Source organism: Pieris brassicae, chromosome 3 (genome assembly GCF_905147105.1).
Source record: "Pieris brassicae chromosome 3, ilPieBrab1.1, whole genome shotgun sequence".
NCBI lineage: Eukaryota > Metazoa > Arthropoda > Insecta > Lepidoptera > Pieridae > Pieris > Pieris brassicae.
In genome coordinates this window covers 19,569,412-19,582,743 of record NC_059667.1, presented here as the reverse complement: position 1 = coordinate 19,582,743, position 13,332 = coordinate 19,569,412, and the positions used below count along the sequence as shown (strand labels likewise).

The following is a 13,332-nucleotide window of genomic DNA, read 5'->3' as shown; positions in this document are numbered from 1 at the left end:
TGGAACTGTCAATGGTTTCTAGCAAGTGTCAACTATCATAATTTGTATTTTTATTACATACACTCAGGATCATTGGCTATATGAAGAGTGACATTTGAGTCTCTAGTCTATTATCTGACGGTTGCTTGGTTACAGATTTTCGGGTTTCGGCTTTGTTAAAATGGAATAGAAAAATGCTGTAAAATATTATCTCAAATAATATTTTTTAAATCTACAGTAAATGAGCTTAAGAATGAGTGGCCATATAAATAAGAGTATGTTACTACGGCGACGGTTTTGCAAACGTCTGTTTCTTATAATTGTTGTGTTTACTATATCATTTTATAGCAGCGTGCTGTTATTTGGGAATCTAAAAGGCCCTCGTATAATGCATTTAACAAATTTAGAACGATGTCCAGCTTGCTATGGTGTAACAGTTTGTCCTGAATTATATTCTAATCAAATAATCTTAGAAAGTCATTGGTCCACTATGTTTAATGCAAAAAATATTTTTTATGGCTACACAAAATCCCAACGTCGAGTCTTACTTAAGAAACTTGCCCATGATTGGGAGTTTCAAGAACTTGATGACAAATTGTGTAAAGTTTGGAACCTGAGCAGCAACTGCAACCCAAAAGAACTGTTAAATGCCACTGAAGTTGATCAAAAAATTATTGATATTGTTCAATTCAATCTTTCTTGGCCTGATACTGAGCCAAGAAAAGGCTTGGTCCTATGTCCATATGCATATAGTGTGTATGATTTGCTTCATCCTGTTTTAAATAATGCAAATGGCAACAATAGAGTAGAAATGATTAATGTTTGGACAATGCTAAGTTTAAATCCCGAACCGCTTATACTACAGGTGCTTATGTTTTTGTATTATTTTAAACACATTAAAATTACTATTGAAATATATAATATATAAATAAGTATGAATCAAAGAACTTGTACTGATGATAAACTTAAGATTCTTATTAAATTATTATATTACATTGTCGAAAGTGAATGTACCAGTATTTTTCAACTTTTTATTACTTATTTAAGTTGCCTAGGAGTAGATGTATGTTATTGAAAAACAAACTTACTAACAAATATTCAAAACAAGACACTGAATATAATTAGAATTAGAAAATCTATAAAACATTCTTTTTTTTAGATAATTCCAAAAACAAAAGGTTGGCCGGTTCCAGCTTATGGTGGTGTATGTGGAAGGTTAGAAGTAGTAGCAGACGAGGGAGAAATTATTTCATCTCTTAGTCATATACCTTGGTTAAGAAAGCTTAAGTTTGCTCAAAAAATAATCAACGCTGCTATGGATTTTACATTCAAACATGACAGGTGTTGTTTGTTATTTCTATTTTATCCAACTGCTTCTATTAAATATTATTATGTACATTAAACTATTGTAACACCAAAGCTAACATAATATTTACCACCTTATATACAATGTTTATTATATTAAAATTTAATTTCAGATTTCGTTTCTACCTAATGGATTGGTCAATAGATAACATTGTTGCGAATGATAAAGATGAAATCACATTTATAGACCTGGAGGATGTTGTTGTATTAGATAAGAATATTTCTCCAAAGACCGACCTTCCACGCTGGTATCAACGTTATAGTCGAGAGGTCTTAGGAACTGGGTTTACATTCTCAATAGAAAATATTTGTCAACATCACTTAAGTGATCATAATATATGGGCGGCATGTTATGTGCTAGCAGGGGATGAATACCCTTTCCTATACCCTATACCTAAGCAAATCAACAATACCAGGCCACATTTAGATATGTTGTTACAGAACTGTTTGAATGGTGATGATAGGTTCCATACCATTGGCAAATTACAGCATGTTATTGAAGATATGCTGCTTGATACAAAAATAGCATCATTGCAATCATCTATTACATAAAGAAATTAATATAAAAAAAATTGAACTGTGATATAAGCTTAAAACACTTTTTATTTATTTGGTTGTGATTAATTTTGGAAGTTTTATGCTTACTGTATTTATGTTTGCTTTAAATAAATATATAATCAAATGTGTCAAGTTTTTAAGCATAAGTGGAATGTCGACCTCAAATAGCAATTATTTACTATTTTTGAAAAAAAATTAAATTATCTTGCTAAGTTTGTAAATTTATATATACAATTGATCTGGTTAAATCTCTGGATTTTGCGAGTAGTAAAAAGGTTAATTGGTTATCAATCCAACCCTTGAATTTTTTATACCCTCACTGGAAAATGGAAATGCCACTACAATCTAAATGCTTCATAGATTGGCTATTGGCTAGTGGCTTATAGTAGGGGAGCCCACGATGCTAAGTGGGGATTTAATCGAGCGTCATAGAGACCTATTGAATTGCGAAGCTTAGATAAGAAAAATTTTTTAGAATGTATACCTTTTAAAATGTAAAAATTACTGCCATGGACATACTTGAGCACCTCAGATATTGATACCATCCAAGTCCTATATATTTTTTAATTATGTATGTATGTTGATCTGATTAGCAGAGGCAAAAATGAGAAATATCGGGCGCGTCAGCTTTTCTAAGGGGATGTTAAGTGAACCTAAACAAAGCTATCATAGTTCATACTAATAATTTGACGATTTGGATGTGACGCAAACTCGGCCATTATTAGAATGTGCCAAACAATCGCCATTTTAAAGTACTCAAGCGCGTCAGATTAATATATATATATATATACATATATATGGTTCATCTTTATGTCCTAGACGTGCTTCCTCAAATTTGAGAAGCTAAGGAAATAGCATGCAAATAAAAAAATGTATGTTGTTCAAGTAGAATACTTATAATTATTATGAAACAAAAAATGTTTAAAAAATTCGTTTTGTATAAATAATTGATTAATCCATCATCATCTTAATTGATATACTCCATTTAATGAAGAGTCTTTCGAAAGTTTAAGATTATCGTATATTATTCGGGATTTAACGATAACCGCTTCAACGATATTCTAAAATATTTATACATTTTATGTTTCTAATGTAATCTAATGTTTATAATACTTTATGTTAAAATTACTCATAGTTAATATTTATAAACTTTAATACACATAAGTTATATTTAAATAACAAAATAAGCCAAAACTTTAGACTAACATTAGAAATAATATCAATGCCAAAAACAAGCTGGGTGATCAGCTGTGATGATGGCAACAGAAACCTGATTAGGGACGGAGTCACCGAGTAATATATAGAGAAAAAGTGATAACAATAAAAAAAACAAACGCGGAGAGGACAATATAGGCATCACACAGCACAGTTTGATACATAACTTTGTCGATGAATTTTTGTAACTTCAGTTTGTGGAAATCGTCAGATTATATATCTTTGCGTTATTCTTAAATTATTTTCTTCAAAACAACAAAAATATTGCCACGCTCGAGAATGTCGAGATGGCGTTTTTTTATAACTTTGCAACCCTCCCCTTTCATTACGCCACTTGCAAATTGTCAGATTAGTGAAATATACACTTTTTGCCAATCACCCTACCTTAATCTGACGCGCTCGAGAATGTCTGATTATATTTTTTTACTAATCTAATACTTTATCCTTGACGCGCCATATATATGGCGCTTATATTTTGTAAAGGTCTACAAAACCGGGTAGAAGGTATCCCCCTGTATATTAATATGCCACGCTGCCGCTGTAGTAAATCCCGAAATCGCCGCTTGTGGAGCTACAAACAAGTGTTTTTGACTTTTGTGTGTACTAGTGTTCAGAGAGTACTATACAGAAAACGTCTGTAGAATTGTCAGTTGTCAAGACGATGAATGAAGACTTGTAAAAATTTATGAGAGATTTCTTGTACATACACTAATACTTTTCAATAAGATATAAATTATGACCCTATGTGAAGCGACTCGATCTAAATGTAAATAAACTCAAATAGAAAAACTTGATTTAATTGATTAGTCGATCATTCACTGCCAAATACGATAATCTATTATTTATTTTTTACTTCTTTCAATCATTTTTTAAACATTAATAATGAGTTCAGAGAGTGACGATGAAAACGTGATTCGCTATGGAACACCACTGGAACCGTTTGAAGAAGGTAATTAATTACATACATACTTGAATGTGTTCAGGTTGTTTTCGTAACATCATAAACAATCTCCAAGTACTACCTTAATTTAATTAGCATTTTGTTTTTGAATTTCAGATGACATACCGACCAAGCGTAAGTTTCAACAACCATCAGATCAATATGCAGTTGATGCTTATGGCAGACGCCGTTTCCATGGAGCATTTACTGGAGGCTTCTCAGCTGGCTTTGGCAATACTGTTGGAACTCCAGAAGGTTGGACTCCAGCAACTTTTAAGAGTTCTCGTATGGAAAAAGCACAGTTGTCTGTGGGTATACATTTTTAAAATCAAGTACAAGTAATTACAATTATGTGCTATTAATGAACTTAATGTATAAGTACAATTAATGAAGTTAATAATGTTAGGAAATTTACATGAAACAATAATACAGGCTAATATGAAATTGTTACTTTGTATTCTAGAGTCAAAAGCCTGAAGACTATATGGATGAAGAGGACAGAAGTGAGTTTGGTATTGCTCCCATGCAAGTGCAGACTCAGGGCGAGTTTTCTGGACAAAAGAGGGCTAAGAGTAATAGGTTCCATGATGGACCAATACCAGGTATCTTATTTGATTTACTATAATAAATTTATGAGCAGTGTTGACAAATTTATTATAGGCAAGGCAAGACAGCACTAATATGGCTGTGAAATATTGCAGTATTTTCAATTGTAATGCTATCATTCTTGATATACATCTCGGACGCTAAACATTCATCAGACATACCAAAAATATTTGGCAATATTTTCTGGCCATACTAAAAATATTGCCTAGTATTGCACAGTCTACCTGTAAATGCTGGCTGATGCTACCAGCCACACTCTTGCAGCTATACATTTATGTGAAAAATTGGCCTGTCTAGGAGCCCCTTCATACAATCATACAATATTTTTGAGCACATAGCCTTCCTATAATATATATAATATTTTGTGAAAAGGTATTTTTGATGATACTTGGTTCCCCATTACTGAGTTTTTTCAGGTTACATTTTTTTTGTTTTTGCAACTTATTGTACTACATTTTTAGTACTATATTGAAACAATTATAGTTTTGACTATTACAAAAACATACTTTCACATATTGTTTCAATCTATTTTTTCCAATTTTGTCAGTTTGTTACAAAATGTGTCTCAACACAATATAATAAGTTACAATCTATTAATGTTTAGGAGAACCAGTATTAGAGCAAATATTACGACCTGTGCATGAATCGGCTGCTGTACGTATGTTGCGAGCTATGGGATGGAGAGATGGACAAGGCACTGGTGAGAGGTTAAAAAAAACGGAAAGGAAAAAGGCCAAAGAGCAACACAAAATATATGGATGCTATATGCCACCTGAAGTGAGGCAGGTAATATTCTGGTTTTGAAAATTAAATTGCTAACTTGACTAGGTATACAATAGAAAGAAAAAGCAAAATGTTTAAATGTATTATTGTCTTCATGAATAGGTCCCAACCCATTAATGTTCTGTAAAATCAGAAAAAGGAACTAGCTCTGCATCTGAGGTTTTTTTTAAATAAGAAGAGGATGAATTAATTCAACTCGTATTTTTATATGATTATTGATTAACTAACTTTATTAAATATTTTTATAATTATGAATTTCTATTTCCAGGATAACCAAGGCAGTGCTGATGAAAGTTCTGATTCTGAGTTTGAATATGAGACACTATTTGCGCCAGATGATTATGAGCCATATATCCTTCTGTGTAAAAATGATCGGTTTGGGTTAGGGTATAGCGGTCTCAGCAGGCATTCTGTTCTTGGTAGCCTTGTGGGAGAGTATGGAAGTGGCGATAGAAGGAGTAGACTTGTCATGAAAGAAAAGGGAAAAAAAGTAAGAAAATATTTTATCAAGATATTTCAAAACTCAAACTCAAAATAACTTTATTCATATGGGTAAATAAGTACACTTATGAACGTCAGAAAAGAAGTTAAATTAATTGTAAATTTACGTTTACTACCAGTTCGCATATCAAGGGCGTAGAGCGGGCAAGAAGAACTGGCAAGAAACTTTCCGCCGTTATTGTATAGTGTTGCAGCATTCAAAGAAAGCATAACACATGACTAGAATAAATAAATTTAAGATTCAATCACTTAGGTGTTGTCAAAACCAAATTTTTAATAAATAAATTTTAAAAATGTTCCTCAATTGAATTTAGGTATCAATAAGAGGCCAGGCGTTTGGTGTAGGCGCTTTTGAAGCTGATGATGAAGATATATATGCAACAGAGGATATGTCACATTATGACTTTACTTTGGCCGGACCAGAGAAACAAATTACTAAAAAAACAGTACAGAGAGAGAAAAATGTAAGTAAATTATTGTTTGAAGTGAACGCATCTAGGAGGCAAAAGAGTTTCTTTCTGTCTGTTGTATTATATTTGAGATGAGTAAATTCTTTTCCAAATCAAAATAATTTGATGTATTTAGTACCCAAAGGCTGGATCAATAAGACGCCAAAGGTAAAATACATCAAAGCAATAGTTCTTTAAAAAAATATTTGTTCTTTTGTAAAAACATATCAAAGACAAACAAACAGTATAATGAATTTTCTTAAAACACCATTATATTGTCTCTAAAGGAAAGGTAAATTGAAGAGAAAGTAAAAAGTTGCCAATCTATACTGAATCAATTTGTTTTCAGGTTCTAGAAGGTTTTGTTAAATCGAATAAGCCATTACCAGCTGTGCCCTCATACCCGGTGCCTACTTTACCAAGAGACTATAGACCACAACCTGCCGCTCAAAGAAAAACAAGATTCGAACCCACCGACAAACCCCAAAGAGATCAAGGTAAGTTTATATATAAATTATCTTACTTCGTACACTTGTTAACATAGATTAAATATATTGTTAACTATAAAATGTAATAGAATAATTTAAATTTTTGAATCAATTTTCATAGTAAAAAGTGTCACATACACATATACCAACACCGAGCTCGCACAAGTAATTTGTATTTACTTAAAAAAAACATATTGTATCTAAGTTTAGTTACTATATGGTATATGTATTCATGTATTTATTTATTCATTTAGGGAACAAAACAGATACATCTCTTAAAGTATGAAAAAAAAAACAAAATAAACATAAAATTAACACATTGCATATATCCACAAAAAGTTTCACTGATAAAAAATAAGATATAAAGCAAAACAAAACAAAACATGACAGCAGAATGTTATTTAAGTAGACAATACAATACAAAATATTTAAGTAGACAATACAATACAAAGTTTATAAATCAGGAGAACGACAAACATACTAGTAGCCATAATAAAGAAGAAAGATACAAGGTTTAGGACTTTAATAGTTGTTTTAACCTATTCTTAAATGAAGCAGTAGAGGAGTGCGAAAAAAGATCGATATTAGTAGCAGAATCCAAAGTAGAGCACATCCTGTGAAGAGGCTCACGGAACCCAATGTTGGTTCTGGGAGTCGGAAGGTTAAAGGTTCTGTGCGAGCGTAGAGTATAATTAAACAATTAAACATATTGTATCTAATTTTAGTTACTATATGGTATAATTAAACAATTTTGAATCCTGTGGCCTTAGGTCGAATTTTACGATAAACATTATTCGTGTCAATACGATATGAGTATGACCGGGTATGAGGGCACAGCTGGTAATGGCTTATTCGATTTAACAAAACCTTCTAGAACCTGAAAACAAATTGATTCAGTATAGATTGGCTACCTTTTACTTTCTCTATAATTTAACTTTCCTTCGGGGACAATATAATGTGGTTTTAAGAAAATTCATTACCTTAGGCGTCTTATTGATCCAGCCTTTGACTTGTATTTTTCGAACGATGTTCCGACTTCGGTTCCAGCTTCGCCAGCGGCCTGTTTCAGTCAGTCAGTCACTTTTAGTAGGGCTTCTTTTGGCGCGTTAGGGAAAAATGATGAAGGCATTTTTTTACGATGCGCGCGCACACCGTCGGAAAAAACTGACACCCTGAAGTTAGCTATAGTCAACATTTTAGTTTTTTTCTTTTGTTAGTGTCGTTTTTTAAACAAACGTAGAATAAACTTTTTGAAAAGATTTTTATATTGTTACCCCAAAGAAGTATAACTTCTAACGCGTATACATAAGTACGCCCACGTATTTTTTATATATGAACTATTTTCTGCCTTCGCGCATATGATTTGTACTTAGCCTACCTTTTTTGTAGCTACGTTTGGAACATTTTGCTTTGCTGCCCAATAAAGATAGTTCGCTTTTACTGAACAAAAACCTAAGTACTTAATACATGTTTTGACGTGACAACGTCTTATAATTCGATGGAAAGCGCGACACAGAGGCACAATTCGCAGCGTTCGACATCCGTCTCTCTTTTACGTGAGTGAGCGATGAAAAAAAAATGACATAATTGTATTAATGCGTACAAATAAATGTAACTGGATCAACTCATCAGTATTTTCTTATGACGTTATCACGTTCAAATATCGTCAGTAAACCGACTTTACAGACAATATATTTTTTAAATGTATTTTTCTTTGGATGAATCCCAATTCAAGAGTTCAAGGAATAAATTTAAGAAATTTGTCCAGCCCTCCGAGTTTTGCACTTAGCAACATATTTTGCGATTTATATTTATTTTTAGACCTATTTTTTTTTTAACAGGACTCGGTCGTCACGAATTAACAGCGGAAGCGAGAGGTGCTCTTCTAGGAGAATCACAAGTGAAGATAGAGCTACCAAAACCTCAAATAGAGGTAACGACAACAACGCCTAACAAATCACAAACGGCCATGGAAAAATTATTTGGAAAAAATGTTAATTTTGTAACAGAGAAAAGTGAAGATTTCATATCGATAAAGAGCTCTGGCGCTGACCTTAAAACATTTAAACCGTTCGCCAGCGATCCATCTAAACAATCGCGATACGAACGGTTTTTGGAAAATAAGCAGGGAGAAAGGGATAGCGATATGGACAATGTTAGTGCGTGGGAGAGGGATAGAGAGATGTTGGAGTTCGAGCAAGCGGCTAAGCTGTATCGGCCGCTCAGTGGTGTTATGGGAGATAGGTCTGTATTTTAAATACCAAGACTGTTTTATTTATATGTATGTGAAGGGTAAAAGTTTATCGATAATATCAATGGCGCTACAACCTTTTTAGGTCTGGGCCTCAGATTTCTGTATCTGTTTCATGATCATTTGCTAATCGAATAGGCATATAGCAATAGCCTTCTGTGCCTGACGCACGCCGTCGACTTTGGGTCTAACGCAAACCGGTTTCCTCACGATGTTTTCCTTTACCGTTCGAGCGAATGTTAAATGCGTACATCCAGAAAATCCATTGGTGCACAGCCGGGGATCGAACCTACGACCTCAGGGATGAGAGTCGCACGCTGAAGCCACTAGGCCAACACTGCTCTAAGTTTATCAATATATATAGTATTTTTTGTAAAAAAGTCCAAATTCAGATAAAATAGTTTTTTAATAGCATTGCTATTCGCCATTGAGAGCAGTATTGACCTAATGTCTTAAATGTGGGACCGTAATCCGTGGGGTCGTCCGTTCGAATCAGGGCTGTGAACATCGTGAGGAATATTTCAAACCCGAAAATGTATTTCATGTGTCAGACAGAAGGCTGATAATCTAATCACAACCAATCTGATCCCATGACCCATTTAGAGTTGTAGGTCCGGATTATTTATTACTATTCGTCATTAGTCAAGAGATTTAAAAAAAATCCCTTATTATTTTAAATGATTATTTATTAAGTATATATTTAACAGATTCACACACGCATCTCAACCGGATGATGCCCTTAACCCGATGTGTGCTGTCGCGAAGAGTTCTATCAATTATGGCTTAGCAAGTGAAGAGATGGTAGAGGCAGCCAAAAAAGGTGCTTTTGGTGTTATGACAAGGCGAACAGTTGACTGGCACCCGGAGTCTCTAGTTTGCAAACGATTTAATGTTCCAGAAATTGGTGGGAGGTATGTAGAAATAAAATGTTTTTTTTTAAATTGTAATAAAGATAAAATTGGGGTAAAATGTCTATTATATAATTGTGAATGATTCAAATCACACACTCGAAGCAGGATCTAAAACCAATTGACCAAACCTCTTGGTTTGTTCTGAAATTAATAAGGAGTTTTAATATTTTATTATATACAAAAAATTACTCGAAAAATGAATTTAAACGAAAAATATTGGTTTTTTTAATAGCTTAATTTAACGACTAGATGCTAAGAAGCACATATTAACCATATAATTTTTTTGTCTTACCATCAAAACATAAATTATTGCACAACTAAGTAGTTTAATTTTAACTATTCGATTGCAGACAGGAACAGAAAAAAGAGGACAAACCAAAAGTATCATACTCAATTTTTTCCTATATGGAGACGTCCGTACATAATAAAGAGAGCTTTACGAAGGAACAACACCAATTTAGTGGCTCAAAATCCATCAGTGCAGAAAGAAAAGTGACAGAGGTTCCAAAAACACATGAATCCGTAGCAAAAGTTCAAGAACAACCCAACAAAAGAATGACAGTAGCGGAATTATTCTTAAAAGAATCAGAAAAGTCTAAAGACACAGGCCAAGAAGTGACTGAAACTATTGAAAAATTCGACAAAATAGATCTTTACAAAGCAATATTCTTAAGCGATAGCGAGCCCGAAGATGAAACTACATCCACAAACTTCTATGAAACACCCAAAAATATTGAAAGAAATGACTCCCCGCCCCGTGGTATCTTTGCAAATATAAACTTCGATGAAATCAACTCTTGGAAGAGGTCTCAAAAGGACAAAGACAATTCAAAAGCCGAATCGAGCATAGATACCAAAGCAGATGATGGAAAAAGTGAAATAGACAAGACAAAAGATATTGAAGATTCAAACATGTATGGCCCTAAAATCCCAGAAAATTTACAACTAAATACAGTAACAAATACAAACTTTAAACCTAAATTTAGAAGTAAAGATGAAAGAGATGTGTCTTCCAGTTCAGATTCATGGGTTGATGCAAAAGAAGTTAAATCGAAGAAGCATAAGAAAAAAAGCAAAAAACATAAGATCAAACACAAAAAGTCCAAAAACAAGAAAAAAGATAAATAAATTATTGTTGATATGTTAGTTAGTATTATTATTCTCTTGGCATATTTTCAGTAATATACTTTACATAGGTTGAATCACAATTCCCATATGACAAGCACCTTGATTTTTAGATATTATATCTACTAAACAATACTTTCTTGGTTATTTATTATTAGAGCAGAATACATGGGTTCAATTGACATAAATATTTTTTGTGATTCAGACTAGGTACTCCGTGTACCTAGTACAGGGCTTTCAATAATCACGAAAACATTCCTTTCAAGGTAGGTTGACAGGTTTTACTAAAAACAAAAGACACCGATTAAAGTGTCAATAACTGTAAAGATCAACAATGTAATCCAAAATAATCCTGTTAGGTGTGTTGGTGTAGCGAAGTGGTTTCGTATTTGTATTGCGGCAACATATACTAAATTCAAAGAATGAAAACTTTGCGTTTGGTTAGGCTATCATCCTAATACGTCTGGACCGATTTGCAAGAATTCTGCAAGCTTAGACCAATATATAAATAATATGTCAGTTAACTCAATACCAGTACATTTTAATAGGACAATACACGGAGGAAATAAATTGTTCCATTTATTATATTGTAGCCCTTATATTGCTATTTTCATTTTGATTACATTAAGCAGGTGAGTAAGACATGCCGGAATTAAAAAATGAATAAAGTCCTAAAAAATTGCGTTTATTTGAGAATCAGACATAAACTACAGAATTTTTTAAAGGTAGTAAAGTAGTAGTAGGTATATATTAGGTCCTTACATATGAAATTGGCGTTTTGTCGTACTGGCCACTTTGACCTCAAATACAGGAGGTATTTGGTTAGGAATTTCAAATTTCTACAGCTATTTACTCATGACACTGAATGATGTGTATGGCGGTCATGTTGCAAAAGAAAACACAGTTCGTTTTTGGTTCCAACGTTTTCGTTCTGGAAATTTCGACCTGCAGAACAAGCCCCGTGGACGGCCTGAGACCCAAGTTGATAATGAAGTATTGAAGGCTATTGTGGAAGCGGGTCCATCGCAAACCACGTCCGAGTTAGCTGCAGGCTGCGGTGTTAGTGATAAAACTGTTTCAATTCACTTGAAGCAAATTGGGAAGATTAAAAAGCTTGAAAGGTGGGTACCTCACGAATTGACTGAAGCCAACCGGCAAACGCACGTCGACTGCTGCGTTACATTACTGAACCGGCACAATAATGAAGGTATTTGAAACCGAATCATTACCTGTGATTAAAAATGGATTCTTTACGATAATCGGAAGCGCTCAACGCAATGGTTGGATCCTGGCCAGCCAGCCAAATCCTACCCCAAGCGGAAATTAACCCCAAAAAAGTTACTTGTAGGCGTTTGGTGGACTAGTGCCGGTATTGTTAATTGCAGTTTTCTCAAATCTGGCCAGATTATTACGGCTGATGTCTATTGTCAACAATTGCAAACCATGATGGAAAAGCTAGCGGCTAAACAACCTAGGCTGGTCAATCGCTCCACGCCACTGCTACTTCACGACAACGCCATAGACCACACACTGCACAACAGACGGTTACCAAATTAGAAGAGCTTCAATTGTAATGTCTAAGACATCCTCCGTACTCCCCGGACCTTGCTCCAACAGATTACCATTTTTTTCGAAATTTGGACAACTTCTTGCAAGGGAAAAAATTTAACTCTGATGGGGCAGTCCAAATCGTATTCACAGATTTTATTGATTCCCGTCCGACTATTTTTTTAGTAAAGGGATCAATAAACTACCGAAGAGATGGCAAAAGTGCATAGAAAACAATGGTTCATACTTTGATTAATTAAATATATTATATTTAAAAATATTCGACTTTTTGTTCCTCCCATACAAAACGCCAATTTCATATGTAAGGACCTAATATACAGTAGTAAAGTAGGTATTATTAATGTGATGATTTGAACTGTTATATTTAATCAAAATAAGATAGAATAGAAAAATATCAGTGAATAGCCTTGATCGAAGCAATTGTTTTACTTTCAAAAAACGCGATTATCGGCTAACTGGACCTGCGTAATTTATTTTTAAAAACAACATTATTTACGTAAATGATGCGTAGTATTACGTTATAACATCATTATTAGGCGGAATCACTAACATATTACACAATAATATTGCGTTGAAAATTGTGTAGGTGGTG

General features: G+C 33.6%; 2 protein-coding genes across 2 annotated transcripts; both read left to right on the top strand.

Moving 5' to 3' along the window:
* Window positions 1-85: 85 nt before the first annotated feature.
* On the top strand, window positions 86-2,018 carry LOC123707672 (divergent protein kinase domain 2A). Its single transcript, XM_045657944.1, has 3 exons — window positions 86-844; window positions 1,139-1,320; window positions 1,458-2,018. The coding sequence occupies exons 1-3, from the start codon at window positions 221-223 to the stop codon at window positions 1,894-1,896; spliced, it is 1,245 nt and encodes a 414-aa protein (XP_045513900.1). The 5' UTR covers window positions 86-220; the 3' UTR covers window positions 1,897-2,018.
* A 1,548-nt stretch (window positions 2,019-3,566) lies between these two features.
* Window positions 3,567-11,174, top strand: LOC123707490 (G patch domain-containing protein 1 homolog). Its single transcript, XM_045657578.1, has 10 exons — window positions 3,567-4,066; window positions 4,175-4,365; window positions 4,521-4,659; window positions 5,268-5,449; window positions 5,715-5,936; window positions 6,262-6,411; window positions 6,746-6,893; window positions 8,726-9,128; window positions 9,843-10,046; window positions 10,397-11,174. The coding sequence occupies exons 1-10, from the start codon at window positions 4,000-4,002 to the stop codon at window positions 11,172-11,174; spliced, it is 2,484 nt and encodes an 827-aa protein (XP_045513534.1). The 5' UTR covers window positions 3,567-3,999.
* Window positions 11,175-13,332: the final 2,158 nt, after the last annotated feature.

Excerpts from the sequence above, each read along its gene's own strand:
- LOC123707490 (XM_045657578.1), top strand. The coding sequence starts at position 4,000 with ATGAGTTCAGAGAGTGACGATGAAAACGTGATTCGCTATGGAACACCA. Across the intron at positions 4,067-4,174 it reads ACTGGAACCGTTTGAAGAAG|ATGACATACCGACCAAGCGT; the intron begins GTAATTAATTAC and ends TTTGAATTTCAG. Across the intron at positions 5,450-5,714 it reads TGCCACCTGAAGTGAGGCAG|GATAACCAAGGCAGTGCTGA; the intron begins GTAATATTCTGG and ends TTCTATTTCCAG.
- LOC123707672 (XM_045657944.1), top strand. The coding sequence starts at position 221 with ATGAGCTTAAGAATGAGTGGCCATATAAATAAGAGTATGTTACTACGG. Across the intron at positions 845-1,138 it reads CCGAACCGCTTATACTACAG|ATAATTCCAAAAACAAAAGG; the intron begins GTGCTTATGTTT and ends TCTTTTTTTTAG. Across the intron at positions 1,321-1,457 it reads TTTACATTCAAACATGACAG|ATTTCGTTTCTACCTAATGG; the intron begins GTGTTGTTTGTT and ends ATTTAATTTCAG.